Raw genomic sequence first — 14,938 nt, forward strand, 5'->3', positions numbered from 1 at the left:
TTTCATATACAAAATTATTTCTTCTACATCAACCGATGTCGGATGAGAAGAATATACTTCAGCAGATTACTTGTTTTGTTCCTGCTCTGTGAATGGACTGTGTCCTTTTGGGGTTTTTGTCAGTGTTGGAAATACAATTTTAAACCAACCAGATACATGTGTGAGCCATCATCACTCCGAGACGCGCCGTGGCGCTAAAGTGGCAACCCACCGCCCCCTTGCATCAGTGGATAATGCTCCGCAGAAGAAGCGGGGAAACGCAGGGGAAGGCTGACATGATATTTGCGTCCGAGGGAGACCTCACTGGGACGGGACGGGTAACGCAAAGCAAAGCAAACACCCTCGGAGGCTCGCCGTCAAGGTAACTGACACGCCCGCGGCCCTCTTTCATTCTATCACAATCAAGGAAAAACAGACGTAGACCGAGCTTCGCTGTTACACAGCGAGGTGTTTCTTGCTGGGAGCTGTCAGAAAACAAGCGGAGGTGGGGCTCGGTCTGTCGGTCTTTTTTAACGTGAAGCGGACTAGCAGCGACTGCAGTGCAGCCAGCCAGCCAGCAGCGTTAGCTCAGCTGTCACCGCAGATGCAGAATAGTGTTACACCAGCTGAATGACACGGCGGCGTCCGCTGTTCAAATCCCCGTCCAGCAGCTCAGTGTTTATGTTGCTGCAACCGCCAGGCACCGAGCCAGGAAGCGACATGTCAAGACTGATATCTTGGCAAAAAACACTGATAAATGGGCAGAAAGATTGAAACCCGCAGCGCGGGAGGATAATGTCGTTATGTTTCAATAATTAAATTATCCTCCAGGCTCCGCTCGTTTGTGCTCGACTCTGATTAACTTTTCATTTGGCCATTATGAATACAGTTGTCCTCTGTACCTCAAAAACATAATAATAATAATAATAATAATAATAATAATAATAATAATATTTATTGACATGTAGCTGCCTGGTTATGCAGTGGTTATGAACGTTTGCACTGCAGCAAGAAGATCTTGAGGTCACATACTGACCAGGGTTAATGCATGATCTCCCTTTGAGTTTATGTGTTCTCACCAGGTTCTTTGGCTTCCTCCCACAATCCAACGTTTCCCCCCAATTACCTTTAGTTATCAGTGTGTGTCCGTGGCTGTTTGTCTTGTGTTTCCCCTGGTGACCCGTTCAGGATGCCCACCCTCCTCCCCACATCCCGACCTGTGATAGGCGCCACTCTCCCAGCGACCCTTCAAATATGAGTCAGTGGCAATGATGGCTAAACGATTTGATAATATCTGTAGCTGGCTAATGACTGGCAGCCAGAGTGTACCTGCTGTGGATCTGGTTGTCCTGGAAACAGCAGTTTAAACTGATAAGTCAGCATCCTCTTCCAGCTGATCTTAGCATTTTCCTTTATGTGTCAAATGTAGGTGGTTAGGCGATTTAAGTAAGCCAGAAGTATTTGGTAATCTATGAATGAAGTGAAATGAGATGCTATTCCGTTTTGAAGTGATGTGTCTTTAGGGTTTTTGGTTACACTAGAGATTTAAGATAAGCCTCCACAAGATCTCACATTTCTCTCCCCATGATAGGATAACACAAAGTGGTGCATAGTTATGAAAAATCAGTAAATGACACTTCAAATTCAATACAATGAAAAGTCTGGAAAAGTGTGCCGTGCACTAGGTTTTGACTTCTCCTTACTCTGATACCTAGAAATAAAATTCAGTGCAACCGACTTCCCTGAGAGGTCGCCCGAATCACAAACAGATCCCACCTGCGTAATTTAGTCTCAGCATAAATATAGCTTTTCTGTTAAGCTCTCAGAGTTTTATTAAAGATTGTTGGTGAAGACCAACGAACCACACCAAACAAATCCTAAAAAAAAAAAGTTGTGGAGACCCTTGAACATCTCATTGTTCTTACCCATCATCATCTGAAACTGGACTGAAAAGGGCGCAACTGCAAAAACCTAAAAAAAGACATGGCCGCTCACACAAACTGAAAGCCTGCTCTCGTTAGCAAACTCTAGAGGAGCTGCAGACACCCAGAACGCAGGTGAAAAACCAAATTGACAGCACAGTGATTAGTCATGCATTCCACAGCCTGTATGGGACAGGGACAAGAACAAAGCCATGGTTGAAACAAAGAAATGACACTGGGGGGAGATGAGACCAGAAAATGTTTTAAAATAGTTTTTTGTGGGGAAACCAATTGTAAAACATGCTTATTGAAGATGACGGTGGTGGCATCGTGCTCTCTTGTTGTTTTTCTTCAGCTCAAACAGGGAAGCTGTTCTTGCTGAAAAGATGTATGAAGCTGAATTCATAATGGTCCTGGAAAAGTGTGTTGTTTCCAGACGTCGTTATAGTCAGTAATCAGAAAAGGACATTTTCCGGAAAAAAAATGAGAAACTAAATGTTTTATTTGGGAGAAAAAAAAAGGACAAAAGGGGAAATTGTAATTAGCCCCATATCTGCTGCTTCACATTTCTGGTGCCTTCTTGCTTTGGTTGCCTTGCTGGTGAGTCTATTGCTATATCTAAGCTTGCTGTTATTTTTGGACTGGGTGGAAACCGTATAGCCCCCCCCAAAGCCATTAGCCTGGCAAGAGACATGAGATTTTCAGACTATGATCAAAGTAACGCACTTGACGATATTTCACGATTTAGCGTATTTCATATTTTGTTGTAGGTTTTAATTTCAGGATTTATACTTTGGCATCATAATAACTTATTCAAGTCAGTTTTTTTTTGTTTTGTTTTGTTTAGGCAACATCAAATAATTCAGCCTCTGTGTACTGGAGTAAATATTAAACAAGCAGCACTAGAAATACAATTATTGAAGTGAAACTCAAGTCTATTTTTGCTGTTGTGAGACAGCAGGAGCACTGGAAGTGGGAGGGTGTGATTCGTGCTGTACAATGTGAAAGTAGATGAGCCCCCCACTCACTATCACTTTGAATGACAACACTGCTTCATCATTATGGCATATAAACAAAGGGACTGTAACTTTAACAAAAATGACGATAAAGAGCAGTCAGATAATCTATAGTTTCATAGTTACTTTAAAGAAAATTCTAAATCAGATTATAATCTGGATCAAACCTTGGTTAGTCACCTCAACTTTGTTTTAAATATTTATTAAATATACCCAGATTTTTGGTCCTAAATTAGCGTTCAAACTGAAAAACTGAACTGAATACCCAAACATGTTTCCAACTTTATTTGCTAGTAAATCCCCTCCTTTCCCACACACCCGCCTCTCACAAAACCTATGTTGTAAAACATTTACTTTTTTTTAAATCATCTAATGTCATTAATCAAGTAAATTTAGCAATAAAATCAACCCAGGAATTAAATATCTACCAACAAAGTATATATTTTTTTAAACTTCTGGCTTGGATTATTAACTTTGGTGCTCAGAACAAAAAAAATCATTAAACAGTGACTTTATGGCAAAGAAAGTCTTGCTATTCTACTTCCCTTTGTGCCTTGTAAGTCTCCTCATTAAGAGGAGGCTGACCTATTTCACTGATACCCACTGGGCTTGTCTCATTAACCTGGATGTAGACTGCTGTGTGAAAAGGTGCCAGCACCAAAGACAAAGCTTTTCACCTTCACACTGAATTTAATTGGGAGAGAACAACATAATAAAGTGGCCAATTAATAAGAAATGTTGCCTGTAAAGTGATGAGGGTGTAAGAAGGGAACTGTAGGTGTCAAAACAGAATTGCATCCATTGTAACTCTTCTACTCCTTCTGTTTTTCAGGAGTGACATACAGTTTAGATAATGTACAAAGATGGTGCCTTGTCAAACTCATGTGTTGCTGAAGTGGCAGGAGCATTTCAACAGTTCCTGGGCCGCAGAAGACAGCGTGCAGACGGCCAGGAGGCACGGGGCGGCCGGGCTCTACAATAAGCTCCTTTACAACAAGGAAGTGGTGACTCTGGCTCAGCCTGTCCAAGAACTGGCCAGCCCGAGACTCCCCGACTTCGAGTGCGAATCCAACACATCAGCCGAGAAAGACGAGTACCTCTCGTCCCTGCTTCACAGCCAGCGATGGCTGGCTCACCGCATGCTGACGCAAACCTCCTACACCCTGGGCCTCCACCAAAGGCTGGTAGTTCTGCAGAGGATCTACTACGCACTTCACAGCAAATATCATGACAAGTTTCGCCTGCAGCTGCCCTCGCAGTCCACGGACAGTGGGGCGGAGAGCGGGCCGATTGAACTGGCCTCAGAACCTCGTCTGCCGGGGGGAGTTTCCAAAATCAAGTCCGGCACGGATGTTCTGATAGAAATGGGTGTAAGGACGGGTCTGAGTCTGCTCTTCTCGTTGCTGCAGCAGAACTGGAGGTACGCGGCCTCTGTGCACCCGGAGTCTGTGCTTTGCAATGACGTGCTCGCCACCGCGTCCTCCGTCCTGGCTTCGCTGCCACCGCTTTCTCTGGCCAACGAAAGTAAGATCCCATCGGTGGGCTTGGACTGCCTTGGACAAGTGGCTGACTTTCTGAAGAAGACGTCGGTGAGCAACGGGAGCAGCGGGGCGGACCCAACTGGCCGGAGGCTGGCTCTGGAGCTGCTGCTTGGCCTGGCCATGCAGAGAGGCTCCCTGAAATTCCTGCTGGAGTGGGTGGAGGTAGCTTTGGCATCCTCCATGCCCTCCTCCACCGCGGCCCTGTCTTCCTCCTCTTCCACCTCCTCCTCCTCACTGAGCTTTCAGCAATCACCTGGCGTGGGCTTTGAACTTATTCAGCAAACTCTTCTTCAGATGAGGCAATATTCGGTAAGTCAGTTCTTCTTAACCAGTTACATTTTCTTTTTTCCTTTTTTTTTTCACAATTAAAATGTGAAATCAGCCTTTATGCATTAGCAGGACCTCCACAACATCTTTTGTCTACATGACATTAACTTTTCACTGGATGGGAACGTAGAGAGAGAGCGATGTTTGATCATTATTATTTGCGCAATCTCTCTAAATAGTCCTTACTCTTTCTTCATCCATTTTTCTTTTCCGCTCCCCATAAAATGTTTCTGTAGGACTTAGGTCTACAGGCTGGGCTGGAGATGGCCATGAAGTTAGATTGGTTTTGTGTCTGGTGAACTGTTTCTGTGTATTTGACTATTAATTTTGCATCGTTATGCTGCTGGCAAACCCATTGACTATCCAGATTATGTTTCCAGGCAGAAGCCACCAGATTTTTAGTTGAAATCCTCATGATGTCATGTAGACACACATAGTTTGGGCACAAGCCCATAGCACTATGGATCCTCTAGCACACTTAACAGTGGACATGAGAACACATATTCATCTGGTATTTATTTTTTATTTTTTATCTAAACCAACAGTGTTTGTTGTAAAACTCTCCTCACCACAGCTGTCTTGGGTTCGACTCCCAACCTGAAACATTTACTGCATGTTTTCCCTTTCTCTCTCTGCCCTTCTTCCTGTAAAGACCACTAGTGCCTCAAAACATAAAAAAGATACAATTCACTCTCATTTGACCAAAGCTCACAGATTCATTTTTTTTTGTTTTAAAAAAAAAAAGCTTCTGACACATCTTTATCACAGCTGCCAGCGGCAGAGTAATAGAGTTATACATTTTACGGCAGTCTTCTGTTTTCCTTTTGCTCTCCTTAATGTACAGTACATTAGAGACTGTGGGATTTATAAGAGAACCTCTTAGCTAATGTTAGATATGTCTGTGCTGACATCCCATAATATATTGCACATATAAGTGTAACATTTCCAGAGCATGAAATCAGCTCAGATGTTACTGATACTAGAAGCTAACTTTGCCTCTTTTCAGCTTCACCTTGGTGTCATACTGCACCAAATGTTTTTTTTTTCTTTTCTAGAGTATATTAGTGGTGACAGTGGCCATTTAATGTAATAAAAAAGGAAAAGAATGTATAGCAGCAAAAGGCAGCTTTATTACTTCACCTCTAAACCTACAATAAGGAAATGCTATCATGCATACTATTGCCAGTTTAATATCTTTGTTACAGTGAAAATTAGATGTTACTTTACATTTAAGGGCAACAGAATGGATATAATTGTGAATCTTTTGAAGAGTATTATGATGACTGTATCTATAACTCGTATTTTTCTGAACTCGTTTTGTTTCCCTTCATCACATTTTGTTCCCACCACTCTTGAGCTGAGCTGCAGCGTCTCAACCACTATAAATATACATCCAGTGTGGGCATCTAGGGCAGGGGAAGTCCACACAAAGGGCCAAATGTATTATTGGCTTGTATAATTTGCATGAATGACATTTAAAATAAATCCGTCTAAATGTTTCATTCAGGCAGTCCTTTGCTATTGAGATGCTGCACACGTGGATACGAGACGAAAATTGTGTTTTGATTGATTATGCATCTCTTATGGTGTTCTGCTTCCTCGGTCTTGGGCCATTGTCATAGTTTTTAATAAGCTAGACGCTCAGAATTCACCATTGGTTTTAATGTATTTTTAAAGTATTTTTTTTAAATTAAATACCAGATACTAAAATGCAATAAACCACAATTTCTAATGTTGTAATCCATTTAAAACAGTAAAAGTATTTACTTTATTTACAAAATAGTATTTAATAAGTAGTTGTTCTGCTCAAATCATTTTGGTCTGACTCTTCTCCACCTATAAAATAAGGTTCTCTGTTTTAGTTTGGAGCCATGCATTACTGTGCAAATAAGGATTAATACTAAGCCAGTCTTCCTGTCCCCCACAGTTACTCATATTGAATCATCCTAATCAGCTTTGCAGCAGTTTTGTACAAATGATAACCAGAGACAGCTGTTGCCAGCAGGTTCTGTAAACTGCTGTGTCCAGGTGATGCGATAAGGCGATGTACCCAGCAGAATAATCTTTTTGATAATTTGTTATTTTTATCCATTGTATTTATCAAACAGCTTGGCTGAAAAGCAAACGGAGATTTAAAAATGATCTGGATTCCGTTTTCATGAACACACAGTGCAGTGTTTTCAAAAACGTCCTTGTATTGAAATGTGGAAAATAAACCACTTTTACAGGGTTTCCGTGGGGATCCCATCAACACTCGGGTGCTAACAAAGGACGCAGATGGACTTTGTCGACTCTCCCAGGCGGCTCTCTACTTGTTTGAGGAGGTAAAACACAGCATGGATTCCTATAATATGACACAACACTAATAATAATAATAAGAAGACAAAGTTGTTCCGTTAACATACCTAAACTTTAACTGTACCTTGTTGCACTTTCGCAGATATGCAACCTGGCATCGAACTGCCTGTGCTCCTGCAGCACAGACACGGCTGCTCCCGGCGCAGAGAGCGACGCGGTGATGGTTTACGTTTGGGGCAGCAACAGCAGCCATCAGCTGGCGGAGGGGACGCTGGAGAAAATCCTCCTGCCAAAAGTGACGCAGGGCTTCAGTGATGCTCAGATGGTGGGTTTGAACAAAAACATGTGCGATGAATGCAAATAATTGGACTTTCTCTTTTCTGTTATGAAAAGGATGTCATGAGTCTATAAGGGTTTTTCACTTAATTTTCTTGCATAATGTTCTACACCAACCGTTTCCAATTTTTTTTTTCCTATCTGAATTGTGGCATGCATCAGATTTCAAATATGTGCTGGTTACTTTTTGTCGTTTTTGTCATTTTAGTTTTGGTCGATTAGTATTACATAACCTCTAATGCCAAAGCAAACATTAGTTCACTAATTTGTGCAGCACCGGTGACCTAAGTAAAGAAAAAGACGTTACGCCAAGTTTTAAAGGTGGACATTCTATTTTATAATGCCTACTGTGGGCTCCTTCCAGATCGAGGCAGGCCAGTACTGCACCTTCTCCGTGTCTGCTGATGGTTCGGTGAAAGCCTGTGGAAAAGGCAGCTACGGCCGCCTGGGTTTGGGGGACTCCAACAATCAGTCCATGCCCAAGAAACTGGTGCTGGAGCCTCACAGGAACATGAAGAAAGTGTCTTCCTCCAAGGGCTCGGACGGACACACTCTGGCCATCGCTGTTGAGGGAGAGGTAGAAAGAGCCCTTTGAATGAAATATTGGGCATATTTAAGACGAGCATTGTTGTTTTTGAAGTTGTCAACTGGCATTATGTTACTGCACGTATGTTTGCACTTAGTGGTTCATTTTTTAAAATATTAGATTCAATTTATAAACACAAAATTTATTTCAGGTGTTCAGCTGGGGTGATGGTGAATATGGAAAACTTGGTCATGGCAACAGCGCTACACAGAAATACCCCAAAATCATACAAGGACCGCTGTCGGGAAAAGTGAGTCTGCAGAAAAGCAGAAATTACACATCTTGTTTGTGTCTGGTTTTATTTATGCGTCCATATTTCAACGTGTTCCAGCACGTTTTTTGACGTGTCCTGCTTTTTCCCTGCAGGTTGTTGTATGCGTGTCTGCTGGCTACAGACACAGTGCCGCCGTTACCAATGATGGAGAGCTCTACACATGGGGAGAGGGGGACTTTGGCAGACTTGGTACACTCAGATTCACTCTATCTTTCAACAATTATGAAGTTTTCAAAGAATTTCTGATTCCCTGGTTTGTCTGGTGCAGGTCACAGCGACAGCCAGAGTCGAAACATGCCCACACTGGTGAAGGATATCAGTGGAGTGGGACAGGTGACATGTGGCAGTTCCCACACCATCGCCGTGGCGCAGGATGGGCGTACGGTGTGGTCCTTTGGCGGTGGAGACAATGGCAAGTTGTCACTTTATAGACATTTTGATTGAAAACACCTGGAAATAAAATTTTTATTCATAAATAAACATCAGAAACGCTGATTATTTTTGTGGAATTAACTCATCAGCACTTCTGTGTCGTAGTTTCAGTCTCCATTTTCACGATGAGAGCATTTTGAGCCGCAGTGAATATGTGAAGTATGACTCATGTTTGCAGGTAAACTAGGCCACGGAGACACGAATCGTGTGTATCGCCCCAAGGTCATTGAAGCCCTTCATGGATTTATCATCAGGAAAGTGTGTGCAGGCAGCCAATCATCTCTGGCCCTCACATCTGCAGGACAAGTAAGATTCGGCCGACCTACGTCTTTCGATTGACCCGATCAGGTTTAGATGGGGTTTGTTAATCTGAAATCTGCATACCCCAATGTGAAAGTGAAATATAATAAATACATACCGACCAATCCCAGAAATTCATCTGGAACTGTTAAATCAGTTACCTCATCACATCGGAAAACATTAAAAGCATTTTCTTTTTTTTTTTTCATCATTTGTATGTATTTTTTTTTTTTTTTTTTACCTGTGCTGCACCTTTAGGTGTTTGCTTGGGGCTGTGGCTCGTGTTTAGGTTGTGGCTCCTCTGAAACAACCTCATTAAGACCCAGGTTCATAGAAGACCTGGGCATCACCAAGATCATAGACATCTCCTGCGGTGACAGCCACTGTCTGGCTTTGTCTCACGGTGAGAAACCAGTTTGCTGCTTCTTACTAAATGATTTCTACGCAATAACGACGTCCGAAACGCGTCCTCCTGTCACCAGAGAACGAAGTGTACGCTTGGGGTAACAACACGATGGGCCAGTGTGGGCAAGGCCACACCTCTACACCAATAACCAAACCGAGGAAGGTGCTTGGCTTAGAGGGGATCTCGATTCAGCAGATAACAGCCGGCACCTCTCACAGTCTCGCATGGACTGCAGTTCCAAGTGACAGGTAAACGGTGCCTGAAAGGACGTGTCTCTTTCGTGAAAACCAACTCATAGCGTCTGCCGTTTGAATTCCTTTCCTTAGTGTTGTGGATTCTGTTCCCCTGGGATTTTTAGACGGCTTTGTTTCTTTGTCCAGGCAACTAGTGGCATGGCACAGACCCTTCTGTGTCGACCTGGAGGAAAGCACTTTCACCTACTTGCGCAACTTCCTAGAAATGTACTGTGACGGCATCGGTAACGATACACCCCCGGCTCCATTTGTGTCTAAAAGGTATGAGGTTAACTTGTTGCTATGTTCAGTGACCAAAGCATACAAGGCTTAAAAAGCCTCCAAAAGTATGTAATTTGATTTTATCCAAGGCTGGATACATATGGGAGACATAACATTTTATATTTAGAAAAACTGATGGGTTTCCAGAATTTGTTATTACAATTTTTTTCCAAAATAAAGTTTTTTTCTGAAAAATAAAGTTTTTTTTCTTTTGTATTTGGATACACCCTTTCTCAATAATTTGCCACACCACAACTGTTTTCTTTTATTATTATTTAGTTTACTGATGCAAGTCACATTCAGTTTTTGCCCCTAGAAAAAAACTCAGCTTGTTCAAGCGTTACAATTTTTAGTTTTGACAAACAAAATAAAGTTGTAATAGATCACAAACTGTGCTTCACAGAACCAGTAAGATGATCTATACCAGATTGTACAAATCTAAGTTGCATACATTTTAAAACTTGTTCGAAGTAAGGCCCTGAAAAAAGTGATGTGAAAAAAACCCTTTTACTATGTTGCTGAATTACAATCAAACATCAGGAATATACAGGTGCTGGTCATAAAATTAGAATATTGCGATAAAGTTCATTATTTTCCATAATGTCATGATAAAAATTAAATTGTCATATATTTTAGATTCATTGCACACCAACTGAAATATTTCAGGTCTTTTATTGTTTTAATTTTGATGATTTTGGCAAACAGCTCATGAAAACCCAAAATCCCTGTCTCAAAAAATTAGAATATTATGAAAAGGTTCTCTGAACGAGCAATAAAAATAATCATCTGAATCAACAAAGTAACTCTAAGCACCTGAAAAAGATTCCTGAGGCCTTTAAAAACTCCCAGCCTGGTTCGTTACTCAAAACCGCAATCATGGGTCAGACTGCTGACCTGACTGCTGTCCAGAAGGCCATCACTGACATCCTCAAGCAAGAGGGTGAGAAACAGAAAGAAATTTCTGAACGAATCGGCTGTTTGCAGAGTGTTATATCAAGGCACCTCAGTGGGAAGTCAGTAGGAAGGAAAAAGTGTGGCAGAAAACGCTGCACAACGAGAAGAGGTGACCGGACCCTGAGGAAGATTGTGGAGAAGGGCCGATTCCAGACCTTGGGGGAAGCAGTGGACTGAGTCTGGAGTAGAAACATCCAGAGCCACTGTGCACAGGCGTGTGCAGGAAATGGGCTACAGGTGCCGCATTCCCCAGGTCAAAGGTCAAGCCACTTTTGAACCAGAAACAGCGGCAGAAGCGCCTTACCTGGGCTACAGAGAAGCAGCACTTTGGACCACTGTTGTTCAGTGGTCCAAAGTACTTTTTTCGGATGAAAGCAAACTTTGCATGTCATTCGGAAATCAAAGTGCCAGACTCTGGAGGAAGACTGGGGAGAAGGAAATGCCAAAATGCCAGAAGTCCAGTGTCAAGTACCCACAGTCAGTGATGGTCTGGGTGCCATGTCAGCTGCTGGTGTTGGTCCACTGGGTTTTATCAAGGGCAGGATCAATGCAGCAGCTATCAGAAGATTTTGGAGCACTTCATGCTTCCATCTGCTGAAAAGTTTTATGGAGATGAAAATTTAATTTGGTCTGGAATCGGCCCTTCTCCACAATCTTCCTCAGGGTCCGGTCACCTCTTCTCGTTGTGCAGCGTTTTCTGCCACACTTTTTCCTTCCTACTGACTTCCCACTGAGGTGCCTTGATATAACACTCTGCAAACAGCCGATTCGTTCAGAAATTTCTTTCTGTTTCTCACCCTCTTGCTTGAGGATGTCAGTGATGGCCTTCTGGACAGCAGTCAGGTCAGCAGTCTGACCCATGATTGCGGTTTTGAGTAATGAACCAGGCTGGGAGTTTTTAAAGGCCTCAGGAATCTTTTTCAGGTGTTTAGAGTTACTTTGTTGATTCAGATGATTATTTTTATTGCTCGTTCAGAGAACCTTTTCATAATATTCTAATTTTTTGAGACAGGGATTTTGGGTTTTCATGAGCTGTTTGCCAAAATCATCAAAATTAAAACAATAAAAGACCTGAAATATTTCAGTTGGTGTGCAATGAATCTAAAATATATGACAATTTAATTTTTATCATGACATTATGGAAAATAATGAACTTTATCACAATATTCTAATTTTATGACCAGCACCTGTATATTTCTTGATTGAAATTTGACCCACTCAGATATCCGGTATGCCATAAAATTAGTTGAAAGCTCAGAAATTTGAATCTTGAGAAGCATAAGAGATTGAAGTAGAGCATGTGGAGAGTTCTTCACCTCCATCACGTGGGCACGTCGACAGTCACATTTCCTCGCTTGCTCCTTTAATCCCCTCCTCTAAAAGCTGTCTGTTCCTGCTCCGCAGGGATCACCATCATTTCCTTCTGCTGTGCATGAAGCTGCTGTCCATCCACTTGTCCTTGGCTCACGCGGGCGGCACAGGAGCCATGGTTCTCGGTGCTCAGGGCAGGCCCTTGAGAAATCTGCTGTTCAGGCTCATAGACACCAACATACCAGAGTCCATACAACAAGTAAATAATCTGAGTTTCTGTTCTAATATATAGTTTTCAGTATAGATTAGAGATGCCCAATATTTTCATTACAGTATCAGTGAGTAGAACATTGCAAAAAAAAAAAGAAAAAGAAAACGTCTTTGACATCCGTAGCCAAAGAGATTATGTTATGGATTCAAACTGCATATCAATAACATGTTTACTCTGTTGGATGAACTAACTGCCCTTAATGCCCCTTACTAGATGTATAGTTGTAGTGACTGACATACTAAATCTCACAGAGAGGAGAGGTAATATGTAACGGAAAGAAAAAGAAAAGTGAGTTAATGCCCATCAATATTGTAATTTTAATTTTCCAATGGAGGCATATTCGCCATACCTAGTTTCTTTTTAAACATTAGAAGGAGCAGACCATTAAACAGTGGTTAAAAATGTTTCTGATAAGCTTAAAGCATCTATTAGTGGTAGTGCCTCACTTCTTACAGCAGCCAAAAGATATCCTGCTAATATCCCACGTCAGAGGCCACGTTTCAAATACCCTGCATAGGCCAGATTTTGGCTTGTGCAGCATCTTTGCTGAGAGGTTTTTGTGCTTTTAAATTTACAGTTTTTGTTGCATGCAGTTAATGATAATATTGGATGTTTTGTCTTTTCTTGTTGGGCTATTTCTGGCGCTACACAGGCAGTTTTAAACACACTGTTCATTGGTGCCTCCCTGCTGCTGCCTCCTCTCAGGGAACGAACTGAGCTGCTCCTCTCCCTCCTTCCCCAAGGCCCACAGAGTTTAAATATTCTCTCCAAAGGCCAGGTATGTATAAGTATCATAATGAATCATTTATTTATTTATTGGGTGTATAGTCATCATTTTATTTTGGGGTATCCGCGAAAACAGCGTTCAATACAAATGAACACGACATATTTTTATTATGTCATCTCTGGAGATATGGAGGAAAATAATGGTTGAGCTTCTTCAATCATTTTTTTTTTTTTTTTGCTATCTGGCTTGATACAGTTGGAGATTCTCTAACCACTTTATCAATTTGGAGTGTTGCTTGGCTGGACGTGTGAAAGAATGCTAGAACAATGCAAAAATATGTAACCGTGAAAACTATTGCTCCTCTACATGCCTTCCTGTGTCTGTTCAAAGCGGCTGCAGCTAGACATGGTCCTCAGCAGCCTCCAGGATCAGAGCCATGTAGCTTCTCTGCTAGGTTACAGCAATTTCGGAGAGGTGACGGGCCTCGGACCGCCGCTGACGCCCGCTGCATCGGGCCGACCTCCATCCTCCTCCAGCTCAGTTGATGCCTACGACCCGCTGCACCTGGCGGAGGTCCTGCTGAGAACGCTGCTGCTCAGCATCGGCTTCTATACGGTACGAATTCAAGGACCTCGTGTGTGTGTGTGTGTAGAACTTAAATCACGAAATGTAGTGCTGGTAGTTACAGTAATGTAGTAAGGGACACTACTCTTTACGTACCAATCTTTTAGTTGAAATAAGTTTTGTGAAAACTGCAACGTAAGTGCAGTAATGTGGCAGTGGTTTTGCCGCGCGTCTGCCTACGTGTGTTCATACAGGAGCAGCAGTTTGGAGAACTGGAGAAAAACAGTGATAAACAGCTGTGTGGAGGTGGAGAGGGACAAAATGATCCTCCTTCTCAGTTCCACCAGCTGCTGTCAGGACTTCACAAACACCTGCTCGCCCACTGCTACATTCAGTCCAGTCCTGAGGTAAGAAACTAAATCAGTCAGGCAGTCAAAACAACAAAAAGTTGCTGTTCCAGAAGTTTGCATAAGCCTAGTGGATATAAATTATTTTCAAACTTTGACCATTTAAAGGGTTACTGTACCTTTTGTAGGTGCGAAATGCAATTTTATTTTATAGAATTATGGCAAGGGTTTGTTGATCACTCTCAAACGTTTGTGGTCAAAACGCTACTTTGTAACATTTACCTCAAATGTTAGTTGACTTGCATGTACATATTTGAACCTTTACGTCTAATTTTAACACATTGGGGATCCACATTAAATTCAAACTTGTGCATCTAATCCTTGGTTTTAAAACTTACTGAAGCTGTATCATCAGTCCTCCCTGGTAGGTTGCAAGTTTGAGTTTATAGTTAATGGCCAGAAGTTAAACACATATTGCTCAGTATGTGTACATTTCAGATGGCCAGTGTTACTGGAATAAACATCCAGAAATGCTCATATATATATATATATATATTTTTGCCCAGTTGTCTTGGATAAAGCATTGTCGTTTTTATTTTTGTTATCCGCTTATTGCATTTGGATTACAGTGCGGTTCTTTCTGCTGCTGGCAGGATGACGGCAGCGTAACCTTGCTGCGTGAGCATCTTTACCTGCTGCTTCCCTGCGCCACGGAGACTCTCAAGAGATCCACTAAGCTGCTGAAAAAGAGCTCCCATGACAAACAGATAATTAAAAAGCTGCATAGTAAGAATAATAGCAATACCAAGTTTGTTGTTGAAGCTTATTCGAT

At 42.0% G+C, this 14,938-nt stretch overlaps 1 protein-coding gene across 2 annotated transcripts in view; it reads left to right on the top strand.

The window, feature by feature from the left end:
- The first annotated feature begins 248 nt into the window (after positions 1 to 248).
- Positions 249 to 14,938, top strand: part of LOC106918001 (putative E3 ubiquitin-protein ligase HERC1) — a 47,891-nt gene continuing 33,201 nt past the window's right edge. Inside the window, exons 1-17 of one of the 2 annotated variants that reach the window (XM_014987401.2) lie at positions 249 to 361; positions 3,750 to 4,767; positions 7,014 to 7,109; positions 7,226 to 7,408; positions 7,784 to 7,996; positions 8,157 to 8,255; positions 8,372 to 8,468; positions 8,548 to 8,691; positions 8,890 to 9,017; positions 9,270 to 9,414; positions 9,494 to 9,665; positions 9,798 to 9,932; positions 12,291 to 12,456; positions 13,121 to 13,246; positions 13,586 to 13,810; positions 14,014 to 14,166; positions 14,760 to 14,892. In XM_014987401.2, the coding sequence (XP_014842887.2) occupies positions 3,781 to 4,767; positions 7,014 to 7,109; positions 7,226 to 7,408; positions 7,784 to 7,996; positions 8,157 to 8,255; positions 8,372 to 8,468; positions 8,548 to 8,691; positions 8,890 to 9,017; positions 9,270 to 9,414; positions 9,494 to 9,665; positions 9,798 to 9,932; positions 12,291 to 12,456; positions 13,121 to 13,246; positions 13,586 to 13,810; positions 14,014 to 14,166; positions 14,760 to 14,892 (3,202 nt within the window). In that variant the 5' untranslated portion in view covers positions 249 to 361; positions 3,750 to 3,780. Of the gene's footprint in view, positions 362 to 3,749; positions 4,768 to 7,013; positions 7,110 to 7,225; positions 7,409 to 7,783; positions 7,997 to 8,156; positions 8,256 to 8,371; positions 8,469 to 8,547; positions 8,692 to 8,857; positions 9,018 to 9,269; positions 9,415 to 9,493; positions 9,666 to 9,797; positions 9,933 to 12,290; positions 12,457 to 13,120; positions 13,247 to 13,585; positions 13,811 to 14,013; positions 14,167 to 14,759; positions 14,893 to 14,938 lie in introns of those variants that run through there. The other variant, XM_088010888.1, reaches the window with a different exon arrangement.

This window comes from Poecilia mexicana, unplaced genomic scaffold (assembly GCF_051168715.1).
Source record: "Poecilia mexicana isolate PSO_F unplaced genomic scaffold, ASM5116871v1 scaffold_12, whole genome shotgun sequence".
Lineage (NCBI taxonomy): Eukaryota > Metazoa > Chordata > Actinopteri > Cyprinodontiformes > Poeciliidae > Poecilia > Poecilia mexicana.